General features: G+C 51.0%; 1 protein-coding gene across 1 annotated transcript in view; it reads left to right on the plus strand.

Moving 5' to 3' along the window:
* The window catches only part of COL6A1 (collagen type VI alpha 1 chain), a 69,849-nt gene extending 54,239 nt beyond the window's left edge, over positions 1 to 15,610 (plus strand). The window contains exons 26-35 of the mRNA XM_073306924.1: positions 25 to 90; positions 2,347 to 2,382; positions 3,188 to 3,224; positions 5,149 to 5,157; positions 6,058 to 6,191; positions 9,356 to 9,465; positions 10,249 to 10,435; positions 10,879 to 11,053; positions 12,748 to 12,777; positions 13,719 to 15,610. Coding sequence (XP_073163025.1) covers positions 25 to 90; positions 2,347 to 2,382; positions 3,188 to 3,224; positions 5,149 to 5,157; positions 6,058 to 6,191; positions 9,356 to 9,465; positions 10,249 to 10,435; positions 10,879 to 11,053; positions 12,748 to 12,777; positions 13,719 to 14,329 — 1,395 coding nt within the window. The 3' untranslated portion in view covers positions 14,330 to 15,610. The remainder of the gene's footprint in view (positions 1 to 24; positions 91 to 2,346; positions 2,383 to 3,187; positions 3,225 to 5,148; positions 5,158 to 6,057; positions 6,192 to 9,355; positions 9,466 to 10,248; positions 10,436 to 10,878; positions 11,054 to 12,747; positions 12,778 to 13,718) is intronic.
* The last annotated feature ends 3,148 nt before the right edge of the window (positions 15,611 to 18,758 follow it).

The raw sequence follows: 18,758 nt of genomic DNA on the forward strand, positions 1-18,758 counted from the left end.
TAATGGCACCTTCTTTTCTTCCAGAATCCCAACCCTGGTCCCAAAGGCGTTAAAGGGGCCAAGGGTCACCGAGGCCCAGAAGGCCCCCCGGTAAGTAACCCAGCTCTGTGAAAGAGTTTGTCTTGAAAAGCACAGCAGACTGGAGGGGGCAGAGCACCAAGGAGCTAGGGCCACTGGGAGCTTTCTGATCTGCTCTTCTGACCTGCTTGTGGTGAACTGCAGGCCAGTTTGACAGAGATTGTTGTGTCCAGTTTTGAACCCGGTTGTGAGCGCCTGAAGCCCTGAGCAGTGACAGAGCTCTATGAACTCTATAACAGACATTCGAAGCGGCGCTTAGCGAAATTTTGAATGTCGGTGCCACAGGAAATTCCAGTATTTCCACAATTGTTTGCGTCCCAAATTGTGACGAAATATTGAAATATCAAAAATTTTCACAAAACACACTATTCCGAAAAATTTTGATTCAGAACTGTCTAAACATTTCTTTCCAGCATTGTCGATCAAAACGAATCATTGAGACATTCCCAGAATAGAAACATTTTATTTCAGTTTGCAAACTGACTAGAAACACTTCGGTGCAACGTTAAATCACGTTTCACCATTTTTGCGCATTGCCTCATGGGAGTTGTCATTTGGGAGCCTGATGCCTCCATTATCCCCTATGGGCCATTCCCCTGGTTGTACTGCAGCTCCCGGGATGCACCCACAGTCTTGCAACTCCAGTGATATACCACACAGTTTGGTCAGTGGAGAGTCTGCATTGTCTCATAAGAGATGTCCGCCTGCGAGCCCCACCCATAGGAGAGAATAGGGGCTTGAAATACAACTCCCAGGAGGCATACACCACAATAAGGAATGTAGTTTAAGGTTGAACGGACTCAAAATGGAATGCTTTGGGTCAGGTCAGCAAAATGAGTTTGTGTTGAAAACTTGGGGGTTTGGGTTGAACCTATCAGAAGCCAAATAGTTTGTTACGTTACTTGCAACAGAAAAACAGTGGGTTTTGGCAAAGTTGAAATTTTCTCATAGAACATTTCAGTGAAGCAGAAACTACATTTTGAGTAGTTTCCCTCAGAGAAAACCATCCCAGTGGAAAACTCCCTCAGAGAAAACCATCCCAGTGGAAAATTCCACCCAGCGCTAACTGTACGTTGTGCATGAATTCTACCATGTTGCTGCACCGACGGATCACAGCGGGGCCACTGTTATACCACACATACCCAAACACATCCAGTTCAGTTTTCCATGTGCCTATGGCAACCTCACACTGACTCTGATGCGTAAAATAAATGTCTCCTTTTCCCCTGGGTAAGCAGATTCTCTACTGAAGAGGAGAATTCAGATGGAGGCCAGTGAAGATGGGATATAGGCCCTTGCCTGAATTAGCCAATGCTATAATGCAGAACATGCCTTCACTAGGGCATCTGAGCCCAGCTGATAAATACAGCCTGTGGGAGGGTGATGAGAGCCAAGGGCCCAACTCCTCACTTGCCCTGCCCTCCTGGGAAAATGAGCAAAACTCTCCCAAAGCTGAATGCTGGTGTTTGCAGCCCCTGCGCCCACGGTGCCCCGGCATTCATGGGGCCCAGAGGTGGCCCCGAATGTCTTCTTGCGGCAAGGTCCTGAGCGGAGCCCAGGTTCTTCCATCGCGGCCCACGAGGTGGCTAGGGGAGGTCAGCACTGTACCCGCGCCTGGGGCTGGTCTCCAGGAGTTTCCTGCACAGCCTTGTCTCTACTGTGTTTGTACAGCTGGAAAGCTGATTCACATTGGGGATCCCAAAGGAGCCCAATCCTTGGGCAGAGAAGGCTAGCCAGTGACCTGCCCCGAGGCAGCGGGAGGGGCTGCTGCTGCTCAGTGGTCAAGCTCCAGCCACTGGCAGAGTGGTACCACCAGACCTGGAAGCATGCCCAGTCCTAGCTGGCCACTGGCTCTGATGTTAGGGGGAGAGGGAGGAGGGTGCCATGGCTCTGACAGAGATGGAGGGGACGTTCCCTCCCACCGCAGAAACTCCACTCTTTTTAGCAGTGCATTTCTGACCTCGTCTGGCGAACGTGGATAAGGCTGGTGCACAGAAGCTGGGAGCTGCCACAGCAAATGGCTCCTCATTACACAGCTGGAGTGGTTTGGGAAAGTGCTTCTGATGATTTACCTTGTGGCTTGGCTCCATGGGCCTGCTCAGACAGGCAGATGGACCTGCTCAGAGCTCAGCTCCAGCAGCTGAGTCCTGGGAGCGACGCTGCTTTTCCAGACTCTGCTCTGTGTTGTTTAACAGCAGATAGTCCGGAGAGAACTGCAGAAAGCTCTGGCTCCTCTCTTACCCGTCTTTTCAATGCTTGGTTTGACAGGGACCTCCCGGACCCCCGGGGCCTACAGGACCAGATGTGAGTGACACCGATTGTGTGCACTGCTTGCTTTCCTTCTCTGTCTTTCAGCTGCCCTGTGCTATGGCTTGAGGGGAACCATGTTCCTTTAGAAGGTTCTTAGACAGCATCATGTGCAGGGCAAGTCCCCAGTAGGGCTGTGTAAACTCCAGGGCTTATCCAGAAGGAGGCCAAACCCAGTTGTGTCTTCCTCCCCGCATGCCCTCCCAGTAATTCCAATCGGTCTTTTCCACCAGTCTGAAGCCCTGTGTTTTGTTGGGACCCAGCAGCTGTAAGGGCCTGGGTTTCCTCCCACTGAGGAGGGCACAACAAGCATATACCTCACCCCTTAGCATCAATGTGGGTTCCATGAAACCTGCCCACTGTAATAGAACTGGCAGCCTTTGACTGTGATTTCACAGAGATTAATGACTTCTTGGTACACTAATGAGCTTGTCGCATATGCTGCGATTGGGACACTACTTCTGCTCCACTCACTGCCAGAGAGGGGAGGGAGTGGCCAGACGTGTCCAGGGTGTAAGATCCATTGCTTCAGTGATAAAGCAAGATGGAAACGGCCACATAGTCTCTGCCATTGGCCTGTGCAACGGATCTTATCGATTTTCTCCAGAGCGGTGACGGTCACCTGCTGTGGACTCAGAAATGCCCCCTGCAGCTCATTCCCCTTTCGGCTGTCTAGCAGATGCCCAGGCTGCAGGTGCAGCCGTCTGTGACGCTCACACAGGGCAGCAGTCGCTCCTGGCAGGGCAGGGGCGGGAGTCAGTCTGCACCTGGCCCTTCAGCGTTTCTTTTCCTTTCTTTTCAGGAATGTGAAATTTTAGACATCATCATGAAAATGTGCTGTGAGTATCCCGCTCCTGGTCGGTCTGGGAAGGCAGGCAGCCTGCCAAGCCAGCTAGCCACCTGCAAGGCCTTGATCTGGGACTGGCCCCTGGGTAGTGACCTGCCAGACAAGCCCACATGACGGCCAGTGTTGCTGCAGGAAAACCCCCGTGAAAAGAGGGAAACGTCTTAAACAGATTCTTGCCTGAGGTGAAAACCTGAGCAAAGCCCAGGGAAGCGTGGTGCGTGCCCAGCTCCTGAGCCGCGGCAGCTATGCTGCATCGTGAGGCCATGCTGGCCACCCCAGTGCACGGCAGAGCACAGCTCTGACCCCCTGGGGTTGAAGGGAGCCTGGGGCCAGCACGCCTGCCTCTGGGTGGACCCCGCAGTGCCCACGTGCTGCCAGAGTAGAGCCCAAAGCCCATTATTTGGCGCATTTCCGCTCAGACCCGCTCCTGTGCCCAAAGCAGACGGAGAACGACCCCAGGGTCGCAGGTCAGCCATCCTGGTGTGCCAGCCAGTCCCCTGACAGCACTGGGTCGTGAGGGCCCTGCTTTCAGACCCTCGTCCTCCACTTAGCTGGGTGGAGTGAAATGGCACGGGTGGAAAATCTAGGCATCGCTACTTTGTCAAGGAGTCACCCATGGTGATACCAGCTTCTGCCACTTGTCACCCACAATGAACCGTGGGACTAGTCACTGCAGAAGGGTCAGAGATGGAGAAGCAGGCACCATTCCTGTCCAACATGCCAGAGGGTCTGGCAACTCAGCCATGGTCTAACACTATCTGCAGCTGGGAGAGCATCTGAAAATGCAGACACTCACACTTGTATACTGCCCTCCGTAAGGCAACCCCTGTGCCACCCAGACTGCCAGGGCTTGATTTTTAATGCCTTGTGTGCAAAGGCATGTGTAATTTACACATACCATTTTTGCAACTGCATGTGCAAATCAGGTATTTGGTGGTGGCCAGTGAGACACATGCAAATACCTGAATTGCACATGCAAACACCGGATTTGTGCGTGCTCCTAGTAACTGCACATACAAATTATGTGCACATCTGTGCATGTATTTTTGAATGCCTCTGACTTTGAAAATCAAGCCCTTAATATTTTTCATTAAAAAAGGGATTTAACGTCTCTTACTGTGACTACCAGAGAGTATGATGTTGTTTGCCTTTCATGTAGTGCTCAGTTACCCTGGCCAGCAAGGGATTCACAGTGTTTGGGGAGCTGAGTTTGCAGTCTGCACCCTGACTGACAATTGCTTCATCTTTCTGGGTTTATCCTTTATTTATATTTTTAAAAGTAATAAATCACTGTACCTAAGAAAGGAACTTGGCCAAGTAAATTGTTTCAAACTTTCTAATACCTAATGCATCCAAACCTGCAGAATGTGATAAGAGACGCTATCTACAGTGTTTGGGAAAGTTTTCAGTGCATGGTGACAGCATGGGTTTGGTTTTTTTAAATTTGAACTAACATTTCCCAGCCCGTATTCAGCACAAGTAAGCAGGATTCCTTGTACACAGTCTATTCTAAAACCTCCTCTTCTGTTTAGAAAATGATTGGCCAGTCCACTGAATTGCAGACATGTGTTTGGGTACTCCCTGAAAGATTCTGTTTTGGTATCATCTGGTAGTAATTTATTCTCCACACACATTCCCTGAGGCTCGTCAATCTTTTCATTAAAACCTCTCTTGCCTAGCTGGTGCTTAGGCCTGCTGCGGAACGTGCACGTTCTGAACCTAGGAGATGTTTTGAAATGCACCAGATGTGAGGGAAGCATTGAATGGAGACATTATAATTTTGCTATGTCCTTGTGTCCATCACTCATGCTGTAATATTTCATGGCAGCTCTTGCAGTTGTACTGCCTGAGTTATTGTGGGGAAGAACATTCAGTACACTCTGCTTTAACTTTCTCTCTCTCTCCCTTTCTTCCAGCTTGCTGCGGTGAGTGTCACTTTACAAACTCTTTGGGAATGTTTCCTGGTTCTTTTGCTCCTTTCCATCCCACTCCTTCCTGCCCCAGTACTTGAAGCCACAGTAACTAGCCAGGCAATTCAGTCTGATCGTGCCGAAAGAGCTCAGAGAACACAGCCTCGGAACCAGGCAGGAATTGTAGCAGGGAAAGCTTGAGGGCCTCCGGCACTCGCAATAAGGAGGCCAGCATGCATCTGTGCTGTATCTCTAGAAGATAACTGTCCAGATGACCCATGGCCAGCAATGCTCTGGGAGACCTTTTCCCACCATTTCTCTACTGAAAGAGACAGCAGTTCTGCACATGTAAATCCAGATCTGCCGCATCCTCCCCTCCCCTCCTCTCCCCTCCCTGGGATGAGGGAGTTGCCATTTCGCTTCCCTTTACAGTGTCTTGATGGAGTGGTTTAGGAACCCAAAGGCGGGAGGGGGAAGCAGGGGGTGGGTGAGGAAAATTGTTTTCCAATGGTGGAGCTTCCCCACCAAACCCAGATGGCCCAGTGAATCTGTAGCTGAGACCGGGCCCTAGAGGAGAGCTAGCTGGAAGAAATGAGAATTGTAAGGGACCTGGTTAGTGCAGTTTGGGCTCTTTGAAATGTTGCCTGTGTGTCTAATAAGCTGGGTAGAACATTTAAAGGTCAGGAGAGGCCATGGGGAAATCAAAAGGAATAACTAGCTAACTAAATCTCCAATCCTACGTGTGGTGATTTTGCTGCTTGCTTTTGGGCTACATCTTCTCTGTTGGCAAAGCGAACATGTCACTATGGACTGACACCGGCTGTCACTCCACGGGCTCGTGCAAGCTGCACGATGCTGTGTCAAAGCAGCCAGGCTGTCTAACACACATCCCTCTGGGTCTGTGCTTTGCTGCAGAGTGTAAATGCGGCCCCATCGATGTGCTTTTCGTGTTGGACAGCTCGGAGAGTATCGGCCTGCAGAACTTCCAGATTGCCAAGGATTTCATCATTAAAGTCATTGACAGGCTGAGCAAAGATGAGCGTGTGAAGGTGAGTTTTCAAGGGGACGTGTACTGTGTGCACATACAAATCTCCCTCCCCTGCAGAATGGAGGGACTGAGCCACCCCACCCGGTGCAGACTCACACACCAGGCAAACGCTCCTCACTTGTATGCTGACAACATAAGGCTCAGCTGGTAAATCACATGTAACTACAGGGGGCTCCTTCCCAGCTGAGCAGAGCAGCGGCAGCCGAAACTCCTAATACAACATACCAATCCTGCACTCTCCAGAACTCTTTGCCATGGGCATGTCTCCCTTGCCTCAGAATAGCCAATTCTTAGGGGACTTGTTCTGAGGAACGCTCTCTGGGTGGCTGGATTGGATGAACGGGGAGATCCGTTCCAGCTCCCTTTGAGTCTACAAAGCTCCCTAGCTAATGCACTTGTGGCCGAGAGGTTCAAACATGGGTTCCTGCCGTTAAGCCCCTAAGCCGCATGTAGATGTCCTGGGAAGTGCGGGGGCAGTGCCTGGGAGAGGAGTGTGGGAAGGGGGCTGCTGTGCTGAGACCACTCTCAGCTGCCACCGTGGCCTCTAGGAGTTTGTGGCAGCCAAACGGACGCAAAAACACCGTCCAACGCTGCTCTAAGTTATGCCGGGGCCAGGCTAAGATTCAGGGAAGCACAAAGGTGGTTTAACGCCCTTCCTGGCCGCCTCCATCTGTCCAGCTGGAACAAAACGAATCATAGAATCATAGAATATCAGGGTTGGAAGGGACCCCAGAAGGTCATCTAGTCCAACCCCCTGCTCGAAGCAGGACCAATTCCCAGTTAAATCATCCCAGCCAGGGCTTTGTCAAGCCTGACCTTAAAAACCTCTAAGGAAGGAGATTCTACCACCTCCCTAGGTAACGCATTCCAGTGTTTCACCACCCTCTTAGTGAAAAAGTTTTTCCTAATATCCAATCTAAACCTCCCCCACTGCAACTTGAGACCATTACTCCTCGTTCTGTCATCTGCTACCATTGAGAACAGTCTAGAGCCATCCTCTTTGGAACCCCCTTTCAGGTAGTTGAAAGCAGCTATCAAATCCCCCCTCATTCTTCTCTTCTGCAGGCTAAACAATCCCAGCTCCCTCAGCCTCTCCTCATAACTCATGTGTTCCAGTCCCCTAATCATTTTTGTTGCCCTTCGCTGGACTCTCTCCAATTTATCCACATCCTTCTTGAAGTGTGGGGCCCAAAACTAGACACAGTACTCCAGATGAGGCCTCACCAATGTCGAATAGAGGGGAACCATCACGTCCCTCGATCTGCTCGCTATGCCCCTACTTATACATCCCAAAATGCCATTGGCCTTCTTGGCAACAAGGGCACACTGCTGACTCATATCCAGCTTCTCGTCCACTGTCACCCCTAGGTCCTTTTCTGCAGAACTGCTGCCTAGCCATTCGGTCCCTGGTCTGTAGCAGTGCATTGGGTTCTTCCGTCCTAAGTGCAGGACCCTGCACTTATCCTTATTGAACCTCATCAGATTTCTTTTGGCCCAATCCTCCAATTTGTCTAGGTCCTTCTGTATCCTATCCCTGCCCTCCAGCATATCTACCACTCCTCCCAGTTTAGTATCAAGTATCGAAGTTTAGTATCGAAGAAGGAGAGGAGGGGAGATCCCATTGCTGAGTATAGACCTGGACTTGTAATGGCGAGCCCTCTCCTCCCCAGCAGCAGGGGATGGGCCTGGGAGTGGGGCCCTCCCTCCACTCATTCTGGGTCAGTGATGATGTGTAGGGGCTTCCTGAGCAGGCCGGAGCCACAGCATCCCTAGGCACTGCAGGCACAAAATGGGTCCCCAGCCGGGTCTTTCTGAGCTGCCTCTGGGCCCCGTGATGCATTACCCTCTCGCTGACATGTGGGTGACGATGTTTGTCACAGATCCACCGGGTCTGGTCAATGCACCAGCCTGTAACCTGTCCCTTGGCAGTGACCTGTTTAGTGTGCCAGGCCCTAAGGACCCACACAGTTCCATGGAGCAGGCCCTGGCCTCCACAGCTCTGAAGCTGGGCCTTCGGGTGCCAGCAATCCCTGTCGCTCTCCATGGCTCCTTGCAGTGAGTCCAGCCATGCCAGAGTCCTACCAGAGGCTTGTTTCCCGCCTCCTTTGGGTACAGGGCTCCCAGCGTATATTTGCAGTGACACTCGGCAGCCGTCTCAAAACCAGGTCACCATCTATTGGGCACCTGGCTACAGAACCCTTCGCTTAGCAGAGAGAAGCAAAGGTTAGACATCATCTGTACTGACTAACGCCAGCGCTCCCTTGACCCATGCTGCTGTAGGAACCATCTTGGTTTCCTTTCTCTGTCTTGTTGTCTGTCAGTTCCAGGTGAGGCCAGTGTCTCTCGGACACCCACAGCTGGCCTCTGCCAACCAACTCAGGCTTGTGGGGCTCGGGCTGCAGGGCTGTGTCACTGCGGGGTAGACTTCCAGGCTCGGCTGGAGCCCAGGCTCTAGGACCCTGCAAGGTGGGAGGGTCCCAGAGCTCAGGCTCCAGCCCAATCCAGGAAGTCTACATAGCAGTGAAACCCGCAGCCTGAGCCCCTCAGGCCCAAATCAGCTGGCACAGACCAGCCGTGAGTTTTTCTTTGCTATGTACCCTGAGAGCTCAGCTCTACACCTCTTTGTTCTCTGGACCCAGCTGGGCTGTGTTCCCACGTTCAGCTGCGTCTGCAGCGAGGAGTTAATCGTCAGTCCTTGGGAGTCCTACTGTCTCTGTGTCTCAAGTCCCTAGGCTGATCTCCCGTGGCCTACGGAGAACACGAATTCTTTCCCCCACAATGGATGCCAAGGTAGGGGGGGCCACTCACGTGTCCCTGGAAAACCGGACATTCGGGGCCTTCCAGGAACAGCGTGGGCCTGCCCCCGTCCAACGGTGTGTCAGTGTGTATATGCTCACCCTGCAAGGACCGGGGGGGATTTTTAAGAGCCAGAGGGGGTGAAGCGGTGCCCCCATCCAATACCGGACAGAACCATGTCCTATTTTGTCCCAGTACTGGATGGGGGACACGCCCGACGAGAAGAGGACTATCCAGCTTAATATCGGACAAGCAGCTTCCCTGGTCCCAGGTGATAGGTACAGAATCATGCAGATAACTCTTAAATATATGACAGAAAATTCCTACCTTGGTCACAGCTTCCACTCATGTCTCACCATTGCTCAACAGTTTGAACCGGGGGATTCCCGAGTGGGTGTCGTGCAGTACAGCCATGACAACACCCAGGAGCTGGTGGCTATGGGCGATGCCAACATTGACAACATCGGAGCCTTGAAGGAGTAAGTCGATAGGCCTGAGAGCTGGGCTTCGGCCAGCCGCTCAGAGACCAGCGCCAGGGCCAGACCGAGCAGTTACGGTCCTGCACGTAGCACCGCCCGGGTCCTGCATCGCTGAGTCCTGCTGCGGGAATAAGCAGCACCACACTAATTGCATCTTACCTGTGTGTGTGTCACAGCCCTCCCCGCCCTGTGGGGACACACCCAGAGTCAGCAGCGGGGCGTTGGAGGGCCTGTCCCCATGGGCTGAGACGAAAGGCAGGGGGTGGTGGTCAGAGGTGGGTGGCATGCTATTTCCACAGTCCCTAGCGACTGTATTTCTCCTTAGCTCGGCCTGACAACACACCCAATCAACCCCATCCTGCAGTGACAGCTCTGAGCCGTGTCCATCTCCACAAGTGCTTGGCTCTTCGTCATATCATGAGCCATTTACAAGAGATTATACCCTTGGCTGGCATGTACGGACTACACAGGGCTATAAAGCCCTCTCCGTGGTGTGGATGCAAGAAGTTGTGCCAGGGAAGGCCAAACCCCCTACTTGCTCTCCCAGATTAAGATTGACAGTCCTTTCCACCTGGGAGCAGAAGTCTTTGCTTTCGCTGGTGATTTAGCCATGAAATATAGAGCAGCCTAGCAAACCCCTCTTGTCTTGTAATGCCAGCACATCAGCCCCAAAAGCAGCTCATTCCCAGCTGTGAACTCATCTGACTTCTGAAGTCTAGGGGGAGAGGATCGTCTAGGACCAGGGCCTGTTAGCTCTGACCTCCCTTTGCCGCTTGTTTGCAGGGCCGTGAAGAATCTGAACTGGATAGCGGGTGGCACCTACACTGGGGAGGCCCTTCAGTTCACCAAGGAGAAACTGCTGTCGCGGTTTGCCTCCGACAAGAAGGTGGCCATCGTCATCACAGACGGGCGGTCTGACACGCTGCGGGACCTCACCCCGCTCTCCTCGCTCTGTGAAATCAACACCCAGGTAGGCAAGCCTGGGCCTGAGGCTAGCTGGTGCTTCCCAAGAAGGGAGGGTCCCTAGAGGAAGAGGGCAGCCTTGCTCTGAGCAGTAGTGACCGTCTAGGCAGACGCGGATGCAGCTGACGCCCACACTCCTGGTGCCAGAGCACGCTAGCTCAAACCACCAAGACAGCGAGAGTTCGTGTCAGTGCAACTGATGAGCACTTAGCGATTAATTCCGTCTACTGGTGTGTATGTGATGTGTGTGCTGGGATCACACCCCTCTTCCCTGCCTGGCTGCCGGTCATCTTCATTAGAAAACTCTTCATGTTCATACAGTGCATGCCACACCTGGCCCAGTGGGAGCCGGAGCCTGACTGAAGGCACCTGGGCACCACCGTAATACAGAGAGACAGAGTGACAACCAACCCGTTAAACACCAGTAACGAATCTGTGCTTGCCCCGTAGGTTGTTTCCCTGGGCATAGGTGACATCTTCCGAGCATCCCCTAACTCGGAGCAGCTCGGTGTCATTGCGTGTGAAGGCACATCCCTCCACTCAGGACGGTCTGTTTCAGTGGACAACTATGCTGAGCTGCTGGATGACGCGTTCCTCCAGAACGTCACCTCATATATCTGCCGAGGTGGGTGAGCGTCCTCCGCTGGCCTTGCTGTGGGATGGTGTCCACGTGCTGCTTACCCGTCTGTAGTGTTGCTGGAGAGCCAGAAGTGATGCTGGGGGGCAATACGCAATGGGAGCCGGGGGGCTAATGGGGGAGGGGTGGTCACGGCCTGATCAGGTCCCAGCTGATCATGTTCTCAGCTGTTATTCCAAAAGGGAGCAGCCTGTGTTCTGAAGTCAGGGGAACGGAGGTGATTCAGGAGTCTGATAAATGAGGGGTTCTACCATTTTGAAATGTCTCGGACTTTGGGTAAATCAATAACAACAATCTCTAGATGTTTCGAAATTGCCAGCCTCTCTCCAGCCAAGGGATTTTTTAGCAGACAGTGGCCCTCTGACAATACACTGCACTGGCAGGACGTAGCACTGCAGTTAGACCCTGTGATTCGAAAGCACTTTTCAGTTGTGTACCTGCCTCTTTGTGCCGTGAGGTGACTGTCTAATAGATTCACACAGCATCTAGCACAGGGGGGCCTCAAGCTAGTCCAGGCTCTGAGCGCTATCACAGTACAAATAAGAAATCACAGCAATGTGATTTCACCACTAAATCCAGCAATTACCCGCCCAAGTGCTGTCAAATGTGCCCACAGTTAATTGCAGGTTTAAAAACACAGGCACAAAACTGGAGGCTGTGGTAAAGTCTTCCTGGAAATCATGGTCGAAATCATAGACTCAGAGAAGATCAGGGTTGGAAGGGACCTCAGGAGGTCATCTAGTCCTGCTCAAAGCAGGACCAATCCCTGACTAAAAATACCAGGGCCTTCCGGTCCTTCCGTGCCCATTTGCTGATGGTGGGGGGGTGGTATTGGCCTACTCTAGACATTGGCACTGCAATCCAGGTACCCTAGCACGACTGTGGGCTTGGGGTAACTCTATAATCTCCCTGCCGCCCTGCACACCCACGCTGAGCCTTGGGACAGCCCAGCCCTTCCTGAGACCCATTTCTAGGTCCAGTGGAGAGCTCCCTTCTCAAGGCGAGGCCCCGCCCGCCACTCCCCGACCTGCTCTGGCATGCCCACGCTCGAGTGCTAGGCTCCGGTAGGGTTGTTTCTTTAGCACTGCCAGCTGGCACGTACCCAGCTAGACACACACTCTGCCTCCTCTTGGAACAGAGGGAGCCTCAGCTTGCAGCCCGGCCCCTCCCTGAGTCCTTCCTGGGCTCCTGGCCTGTCCCTGAGGATCAGTCACTGCCGCCTAGCCACAGGGACCACCAAGCTGCACCGCAGCTGTGGGGTTCACTCTCCGCCACTCGGGGAGCAGAAGAGCTGGCGCACCTGGCAGTGGTGCTAGGCGTCGCGTCCGGCCTGCCCATGAAATCCAGCATGGCACTGTGCAATCAAACGAGGGGCGACTGCCCTGGGGACGCCACTACCATCAGGGAGAGCCATCCTGTGGCATCTGGCAATAGCACTGTGTTGTGCCATGGTGACTAACAGGCGGCGGGTGTGCAGCAGGGAGCCCCAGCCCGCTCCTGCGGATCTGGCTATAAACGCCGCGTACTGCATGGAGCTCTGGGGGATGGTGCCCTGCATCGACTGAATGTTCCAATCCCGGGGTGCCAGGAGGACACCATCGGCCTGGGGGCTAGACAAGAAATACCCTTCCTGAGGGAGGGGAACGATTTAAGGTGGTTTGTTTTGCTTGTTTCTCTTGCAGAGAAGAAATGTCCAGACTACAACTGCACAAGTGAGTATTTCCGACTCGTGAGAGGCAGCCCAGGAAGGAGGGCAGGTGGGGGCACAGAGGTGGGGGCGGAGCACTGTGCCAAGGAGGTGCCAGGGAATCTGAGATGCAGTTTCTGAGTGGAGAGGACCACACAGCAGGATCTGTCTCTGAGTCCAAAAGATGACTGTAGGCTTGCCGGGCTGTACTGCTGGCCCCGATGGAGAGCACACCATGGTGAGGAAGAGGCAGCTAGGTCAACAGTGATCATGGAGGAATTTGGCTACCTGCAGACTCGCTGGACAAATGACACAGTGGAGTGAGGGCTAGAGAAGACTGAATAGTTGCCTTCAGAGCAGCTGGAGCTGTGACTATTCTCTGGCCATTCTTGGTTTAGTCCTAAGTGACACCCAGAAGTTGCTTCAGAAAGCAGCCACAGGTGAACCACGGCATAATAATGACCACGGCGGAATTAGGGTCGGAATTCTTGGGGAGGGAAAGGTACAGAAATTAGCAAACTTTAGAAAAGGGTATTTTTTTAATGTGGAGTTTAATCCAGAACACCCTAAAGCTAAAAGTAAGTAAAAAAATCCTTAGACTCAGGATGGAGGTTGCTGGATCAAACAAATCAGAGCCCCAGAAGGCATTCACGCTCCTAGACGAAAAAGGAAGCAGGAGGGCAAGGAAAACAGCCTAGTGTGTTTAAATGACTATAGGTTTTTCAAGCTACATACAGACCTGAGAATCTACCCGAGAGAAGCCAATAGACAAGAGCAAGATAAAGTGTGAGATGAAACCCAGGGAAGCATAGATAGAAGAGCATAGAGGCAAAGACTCAAAATTCATTGAGTCTTCAGTAGCAGGAAGCCTGAGACAACCAATGAGTCCACTGGACTCTTGATGGGGAAGGGGAGCAATTAGGGAGGATAAGCCATGCAAATAACAAAGAACGTTTCTCGATGCAGTCACCTTCACAGAGCCAGCTGACATCACTCTCTTGGTGGACAGCTCCACCAGTGTGGGGAGCCGGAACTTTGAGCTCAGCAAGAAGTTCGTGAAGCGGCAGGCGGAGCGGTTCCTGACAGCGCACATGCCTTCGGAGGACTCTGTGCGCGTCTCCGTCGTCCAGTACAGCGGCAAGACCCAGCAGAAACTAGAGGCACAGTTTCTGCAGAACTACACAGTGATCGCCGACGTGATTGATGACATGGAGTTCATGAATGATGCCACAGATGTCAGTGCCGCCCTCCGGTATGTCACCAACCTGTACCGGCAGTCCTCCCGGGCTGGCGCCAAGAAAAGGGTACTGATCTTCTCAGATGGCAACTCTCAAGGGATCACGAGAAGTGACATAGAGAGGGCAGTGCAGGAGGCTCAGCGGGAGGACATTGAGATATACGTGCTGGCGGTAGGCAGCCAAGCCCACGAGTCCAACCTCCAGGTCCTTGTTACTGGGAAGACCACAGAGTACGATGTGGCCTATGGGGAGCGCCACCTCTTCCGAGTGCCTGACTACAACTCCCTGCTACGAGGCGTCTTCTACCAAACAGTCTCCAGGAAGATCGCTGTTGACTGAGCTGCAGGGAGGACCTCCCCCAGCCCAGAGGACAGGCTGTGTATGCTTTGCGTCTCTTAAAAATGAAAAAGTTAGCAATATTCTTGATGAACTTGTTTTTCTATATAAAGCCATAGTGCCAGAGTCTGTCTGTGCACAACCCCCTGCCCCTGCTTGGAGCTCCCTTTTCTTCCCCTTGGGTCTGAATTGCCTTCCCCAGCCTCTGAGTCCCCACAGCAGACAAACACAGGGGCAGCCTAGCTACTAGCCTTCAGAACACATACAGATCCCTGGGGTGAATTATGATGAGACGAAGACCACTAAGAACTTGCCCGGTTTTACAAGATTGATCACACACTTTACATACAAAATTTTGGTTTTCTTTATTCAAATTAAAGCTCTTTGCTTGCCCCGTTCTCCAGGGGCCTCACCAGTGCCGTGTTTAAGGTTAAACTTTAAAGTGCCAACATCTCTCTGGCCAGTAGAGAGGTAGGATCATGGTCATGGCTGGCAGGTTTGTTTCACATCTCCTGCTCTAGTGGGGGACAAATGGGCTTTAAAACCATCCTCAGCATCTCGGTGCCGGAGATGGGTCCAAAGCGCAAGCGGCTCTCAGTGCCATGGGTTAGACTCTGTTCAGCACACCCATTTCTCCCAGGGCAGAAGTGGAGGTGATGAAGCACAGCTGGCCCCCACACACTCCCATCCATATCAATGGGATTCAACGGGGCATAAATCCAATCCCATTGGACCTTTTTACTTAAAAAGAGTTGGAGAATAACCAGAGGGGGAAACAGTGGAGGAACAAGGTAACAGTGCTCCTGTGCTAGCTAATCTCATTCCCATGTAACAAAGCTGGAAATCCCACCTGTGATCTTATGATCTGTTGTGTTCCAAAATATCCTTTGGAAAATCTGTCAAGGCACATTGTAGTATATACTGATGCAGACTCCAGTGATGTCAATGGAAAGATTGCCATTAGCTTCAGTGGGTTTGGGATCAGATATGGTAACAAACAAAGGTGCTACCCTCACCTGGGTGATATCTGCCCTATATGTTTACACAGTAATTGCCAAGACCACGCTGAAGACGTGGATTGGCTTGGAGAAGTTTCATTCAGTGTTCCCAGTGGTGCTCTTGCTATGAAGTCGTGCTTCGAAAAGGAAGGCCATTGATGATGCCAATGTTGCAGTCTATTTTACTCTGTAACCAAGATCCATTTTACCAGTTAGTTTTATTTTATGCCTGTTTTACTGAAATGTCTCCACATCAAGAGTTTGTCCAAATAAATGGTTTCCCACAGTCCTGTTGGCAGGCTGTCCGTGTGTAAATGGAACCCAGGGAGATGGACTTAGCTTGACAATTTCATACCTTGTGGAAGGAGCCACTGCATGGAAAGTGTGGCTAACTCCCAGTACATCACACAAGAGCCTGTGGTGATCTGTGAGTCTCTACAGAGCTGCATGGGAACGTTGCATATGAATACAAGGGAAGGGAACCAGTGTTTATAGCTCACAAAAATGGTCTCTGTTGGATTTCCTGATTTCAGAAATGTGCCCAGTTCCATGTCCCAGGGATCTATTGGTCAATGTATTTCTTGCACATACAAATATTACATTAAAAGAACATTAAGGTTGCAGAGTTGAGCACTGAGGAAATGCTGGAATTAAGGTCCATCCATGCAACTTAAATTCGGCCCCCTTTCATGTATGCATTCTGATACAGTCCTTGATTCCAGTCACACAGTACTTTTCCACAGGCTCCCTGCCTCATTCAGGGCACAGGAGGGACAGTGCTCATTGTGTGAGCAGCTGTTCAATAGTTCATTTTCTCACTGTTCAGTGGGTACCCCCAGATCTTATTTCCTGCTGCCTAGTCAAACCCTGCTCCAGCGACAGAATTGATAATTACCGCCTGGGTTCATCACTACAGTGTCTGAGTGCTTCTCAAAGAGGAATGCGTTTAGCTCACCTGGGAATTGAGTGGGTATTAGCCCCATTTTAAGGAGGGGGAGCTGAAGCACAGAGAGATTAAGGTCATAAGAGTCCACTGATTTGCGGTGCCCAACTTGCGGTGACCTGGGCCTTGTGGAAACAGTGGGAAAGATTTGAGAGACGAGGCTACAACACAAATGCTTCCAAAGAGGCCTGAAGATCTGGACTCATACTTTTTTCCTGTTTTAAAAGCCACCAATTCCCCCACTCCCGCAGAAGCAAATAAAATGACCCACTTCCTCCCATGCCCTCATCATGAATCAGTCAGCTGTAAACAGTTACCTTCTTTCCCTGGTTAGCCCTCCCCCTTCAAACTGCACCACACTTGCATAAGCATTTTGAAGCAAATTCCAAGCAATGCCCCACAGCAATACAGTGATATTTTGAGGCATGCGTTGCTTCCCCTACCACAGCTACAGCTGCTCTTCCATAGATTCATAGACTCTAAGGTCAGAAGGGACCATTGTGACCATCTAGTCCGACCTCCTGTACAGCACAGGCCAGAGACCTGCCCCAAACTAATTCCTAGAGCAGAGCTGGTAGAAAATAAAAAATCCAATCTTGATTTTAAAATTGTTAGTGCTGGAGAATCCACCACAACCCTTGGTAAATTGTTCCAATGGCTAATTACTCTCCCTATTAAAAACTTACACCTTATTTCCAGTCTGAATTTGTCTAGCTTCAACTGCCAGACATGGAATCGTTTTATACTTTTCTCTACTAGACTGAAGAGCGCACTTATTTATTCACGTTCAGCTGATTATCCACCACAGCACACCTCACCCCAAACCTTTTTCAGAGTCACTACTTCCCAGGGTACTGTCCCTCATCCTGTAAGTACGGCCGACATTCTTTGTTCCCAGAAGTATGCATTTACCTTTTGCCATATTAAAGCACATATTGTTTGCTTGCGCCCAATTTATCAAGCAATCCAGAGTGACTGGAATCAGCAACCCTTCATTCTTTGCCACTCCCCCAATTCTTGTGTCATCTGAAAACTTTGTCAGGGATGATTTTATGTTTTCTTCAGGTCATTGATAAAGATGTTAAATAGTGTAGGTCAAGAACTGATCTCTACAGCATCCCTCTGGAAACAGACCTGCTTGATGACGATTCCCCATGTACAGTTACATGTTGAGAGCTATCAGGCAGCCAGTTTTTAATCCATTTACTGTGTGCCATGTTAATTTTACATCATTCCAGTTCTTTACTAAAAATGTCATTTGGTACCATGTCCAATGCCTTACAGAAGTCTATTAGGTCATCACTATTACCTTTATCAACCAAACTTGCAATCTCATCAAAAACGCTATCCAGTTAGTTTGACAGAATCTATTTTTCATAAACTCATGTTTAAAGGAGAAAAGGTGGGGGAATTGCATTATATGTATGGGAGCAGTATGACTGCTCAGAGCTCTGGTATGAAACTGCAGAAAAACCTGAGAGTCCCTGGATTAAGTTGAGAAGTGTGAACAAGAGTGATGTCGTGGTGGGAGTCTGCTATAGACCACTGGACCAGGGGGATGAGGTGGACGAGGCTTTCTTCAGGCAACTCACAGAAGTTACTAGATTGCAGGCCCTGGTTCTCATGAGAGACTTCAATCACCCTGATATCTGCTGGGAGAGCAATACAGCGATGCATAGACAATCCAGGAAGTTTTTGGAGAGTGTAGGGGACAATTTCCTGGTGCAAGTGCTGGAGGAACCAACTAGGGGCAGAGCTCTTCTTGACCTGCTGCTCACAAACCGGGAAGAATTAGTAGGGGAAGCAAAAGTGGATGGGAACCTGGGAGGCAGTGATCATGAGATGGTCGCGTTCAGGATCCTGACACAGGGAAGAAAGGACAGCAGCAGAATACGGACCCTGGACTTCAGAAAAGCAGACTTTGACTCCCTCAGGAAACTGATGGGCAGGATCCCCTGGGAGAATAACATGAGGGGGAAAGGAGTCCAGGAGAGCTGGCTGTATTTTAAAGAACCCTTATTGAGGGTGCAGGAACAAATCATCCCCGTCTCTCATGAGAACCAGGGCCTGCAATCTAGTAACTTCTGGGAGTTGCTTGAAGAAAGCCTCGTCCACCTCATCCCCCTGGTCCAGTGGTCTATAGCAGACTCCCACCACGACATCACTCTTGTTGCTCACACTTCTCAACTTAATCCAGAGACTCTCAGGTTTTTCTGCAGTGTAGAAAGAATAGTAAATATGGCAGGCGACCGGCTTGGCTTAATAGTGAAATCCTTGCTGATCTTCAACACAAAAAAGAAGCTTACAAGAAGTGGAAGATTGGACAAATGACCAGGGAGGAGTATAAAAATAATGCTCAGACATGCAGGAATGAAATGAGGAAGGCCAAATCACACTTGGAGTTGCAGCTAGCAAGGGATGTTAAGAGTAACAAGAAGAGTTTCTACAGGTATGTTAGCAACAAGAAGAAGGTCAAGGAAAGTGTGGGCCC

The sequence above is a fragment of the Lepidochelys kempii genome, chromosome 11, assembly GCF_965140265.1.
Source record: "Lepidochelys kempii isolate rLepKem1 chromosome 11, rLepKem1.hap2, whole genome shotgun sequence".
Classification (NCBI taxonomy): domain Eukaryota; kingdom Metazoa; phylum Chordata; order Testudines; family Cheloniidae; genus Lepidochelys; species Lepidochelys kempii.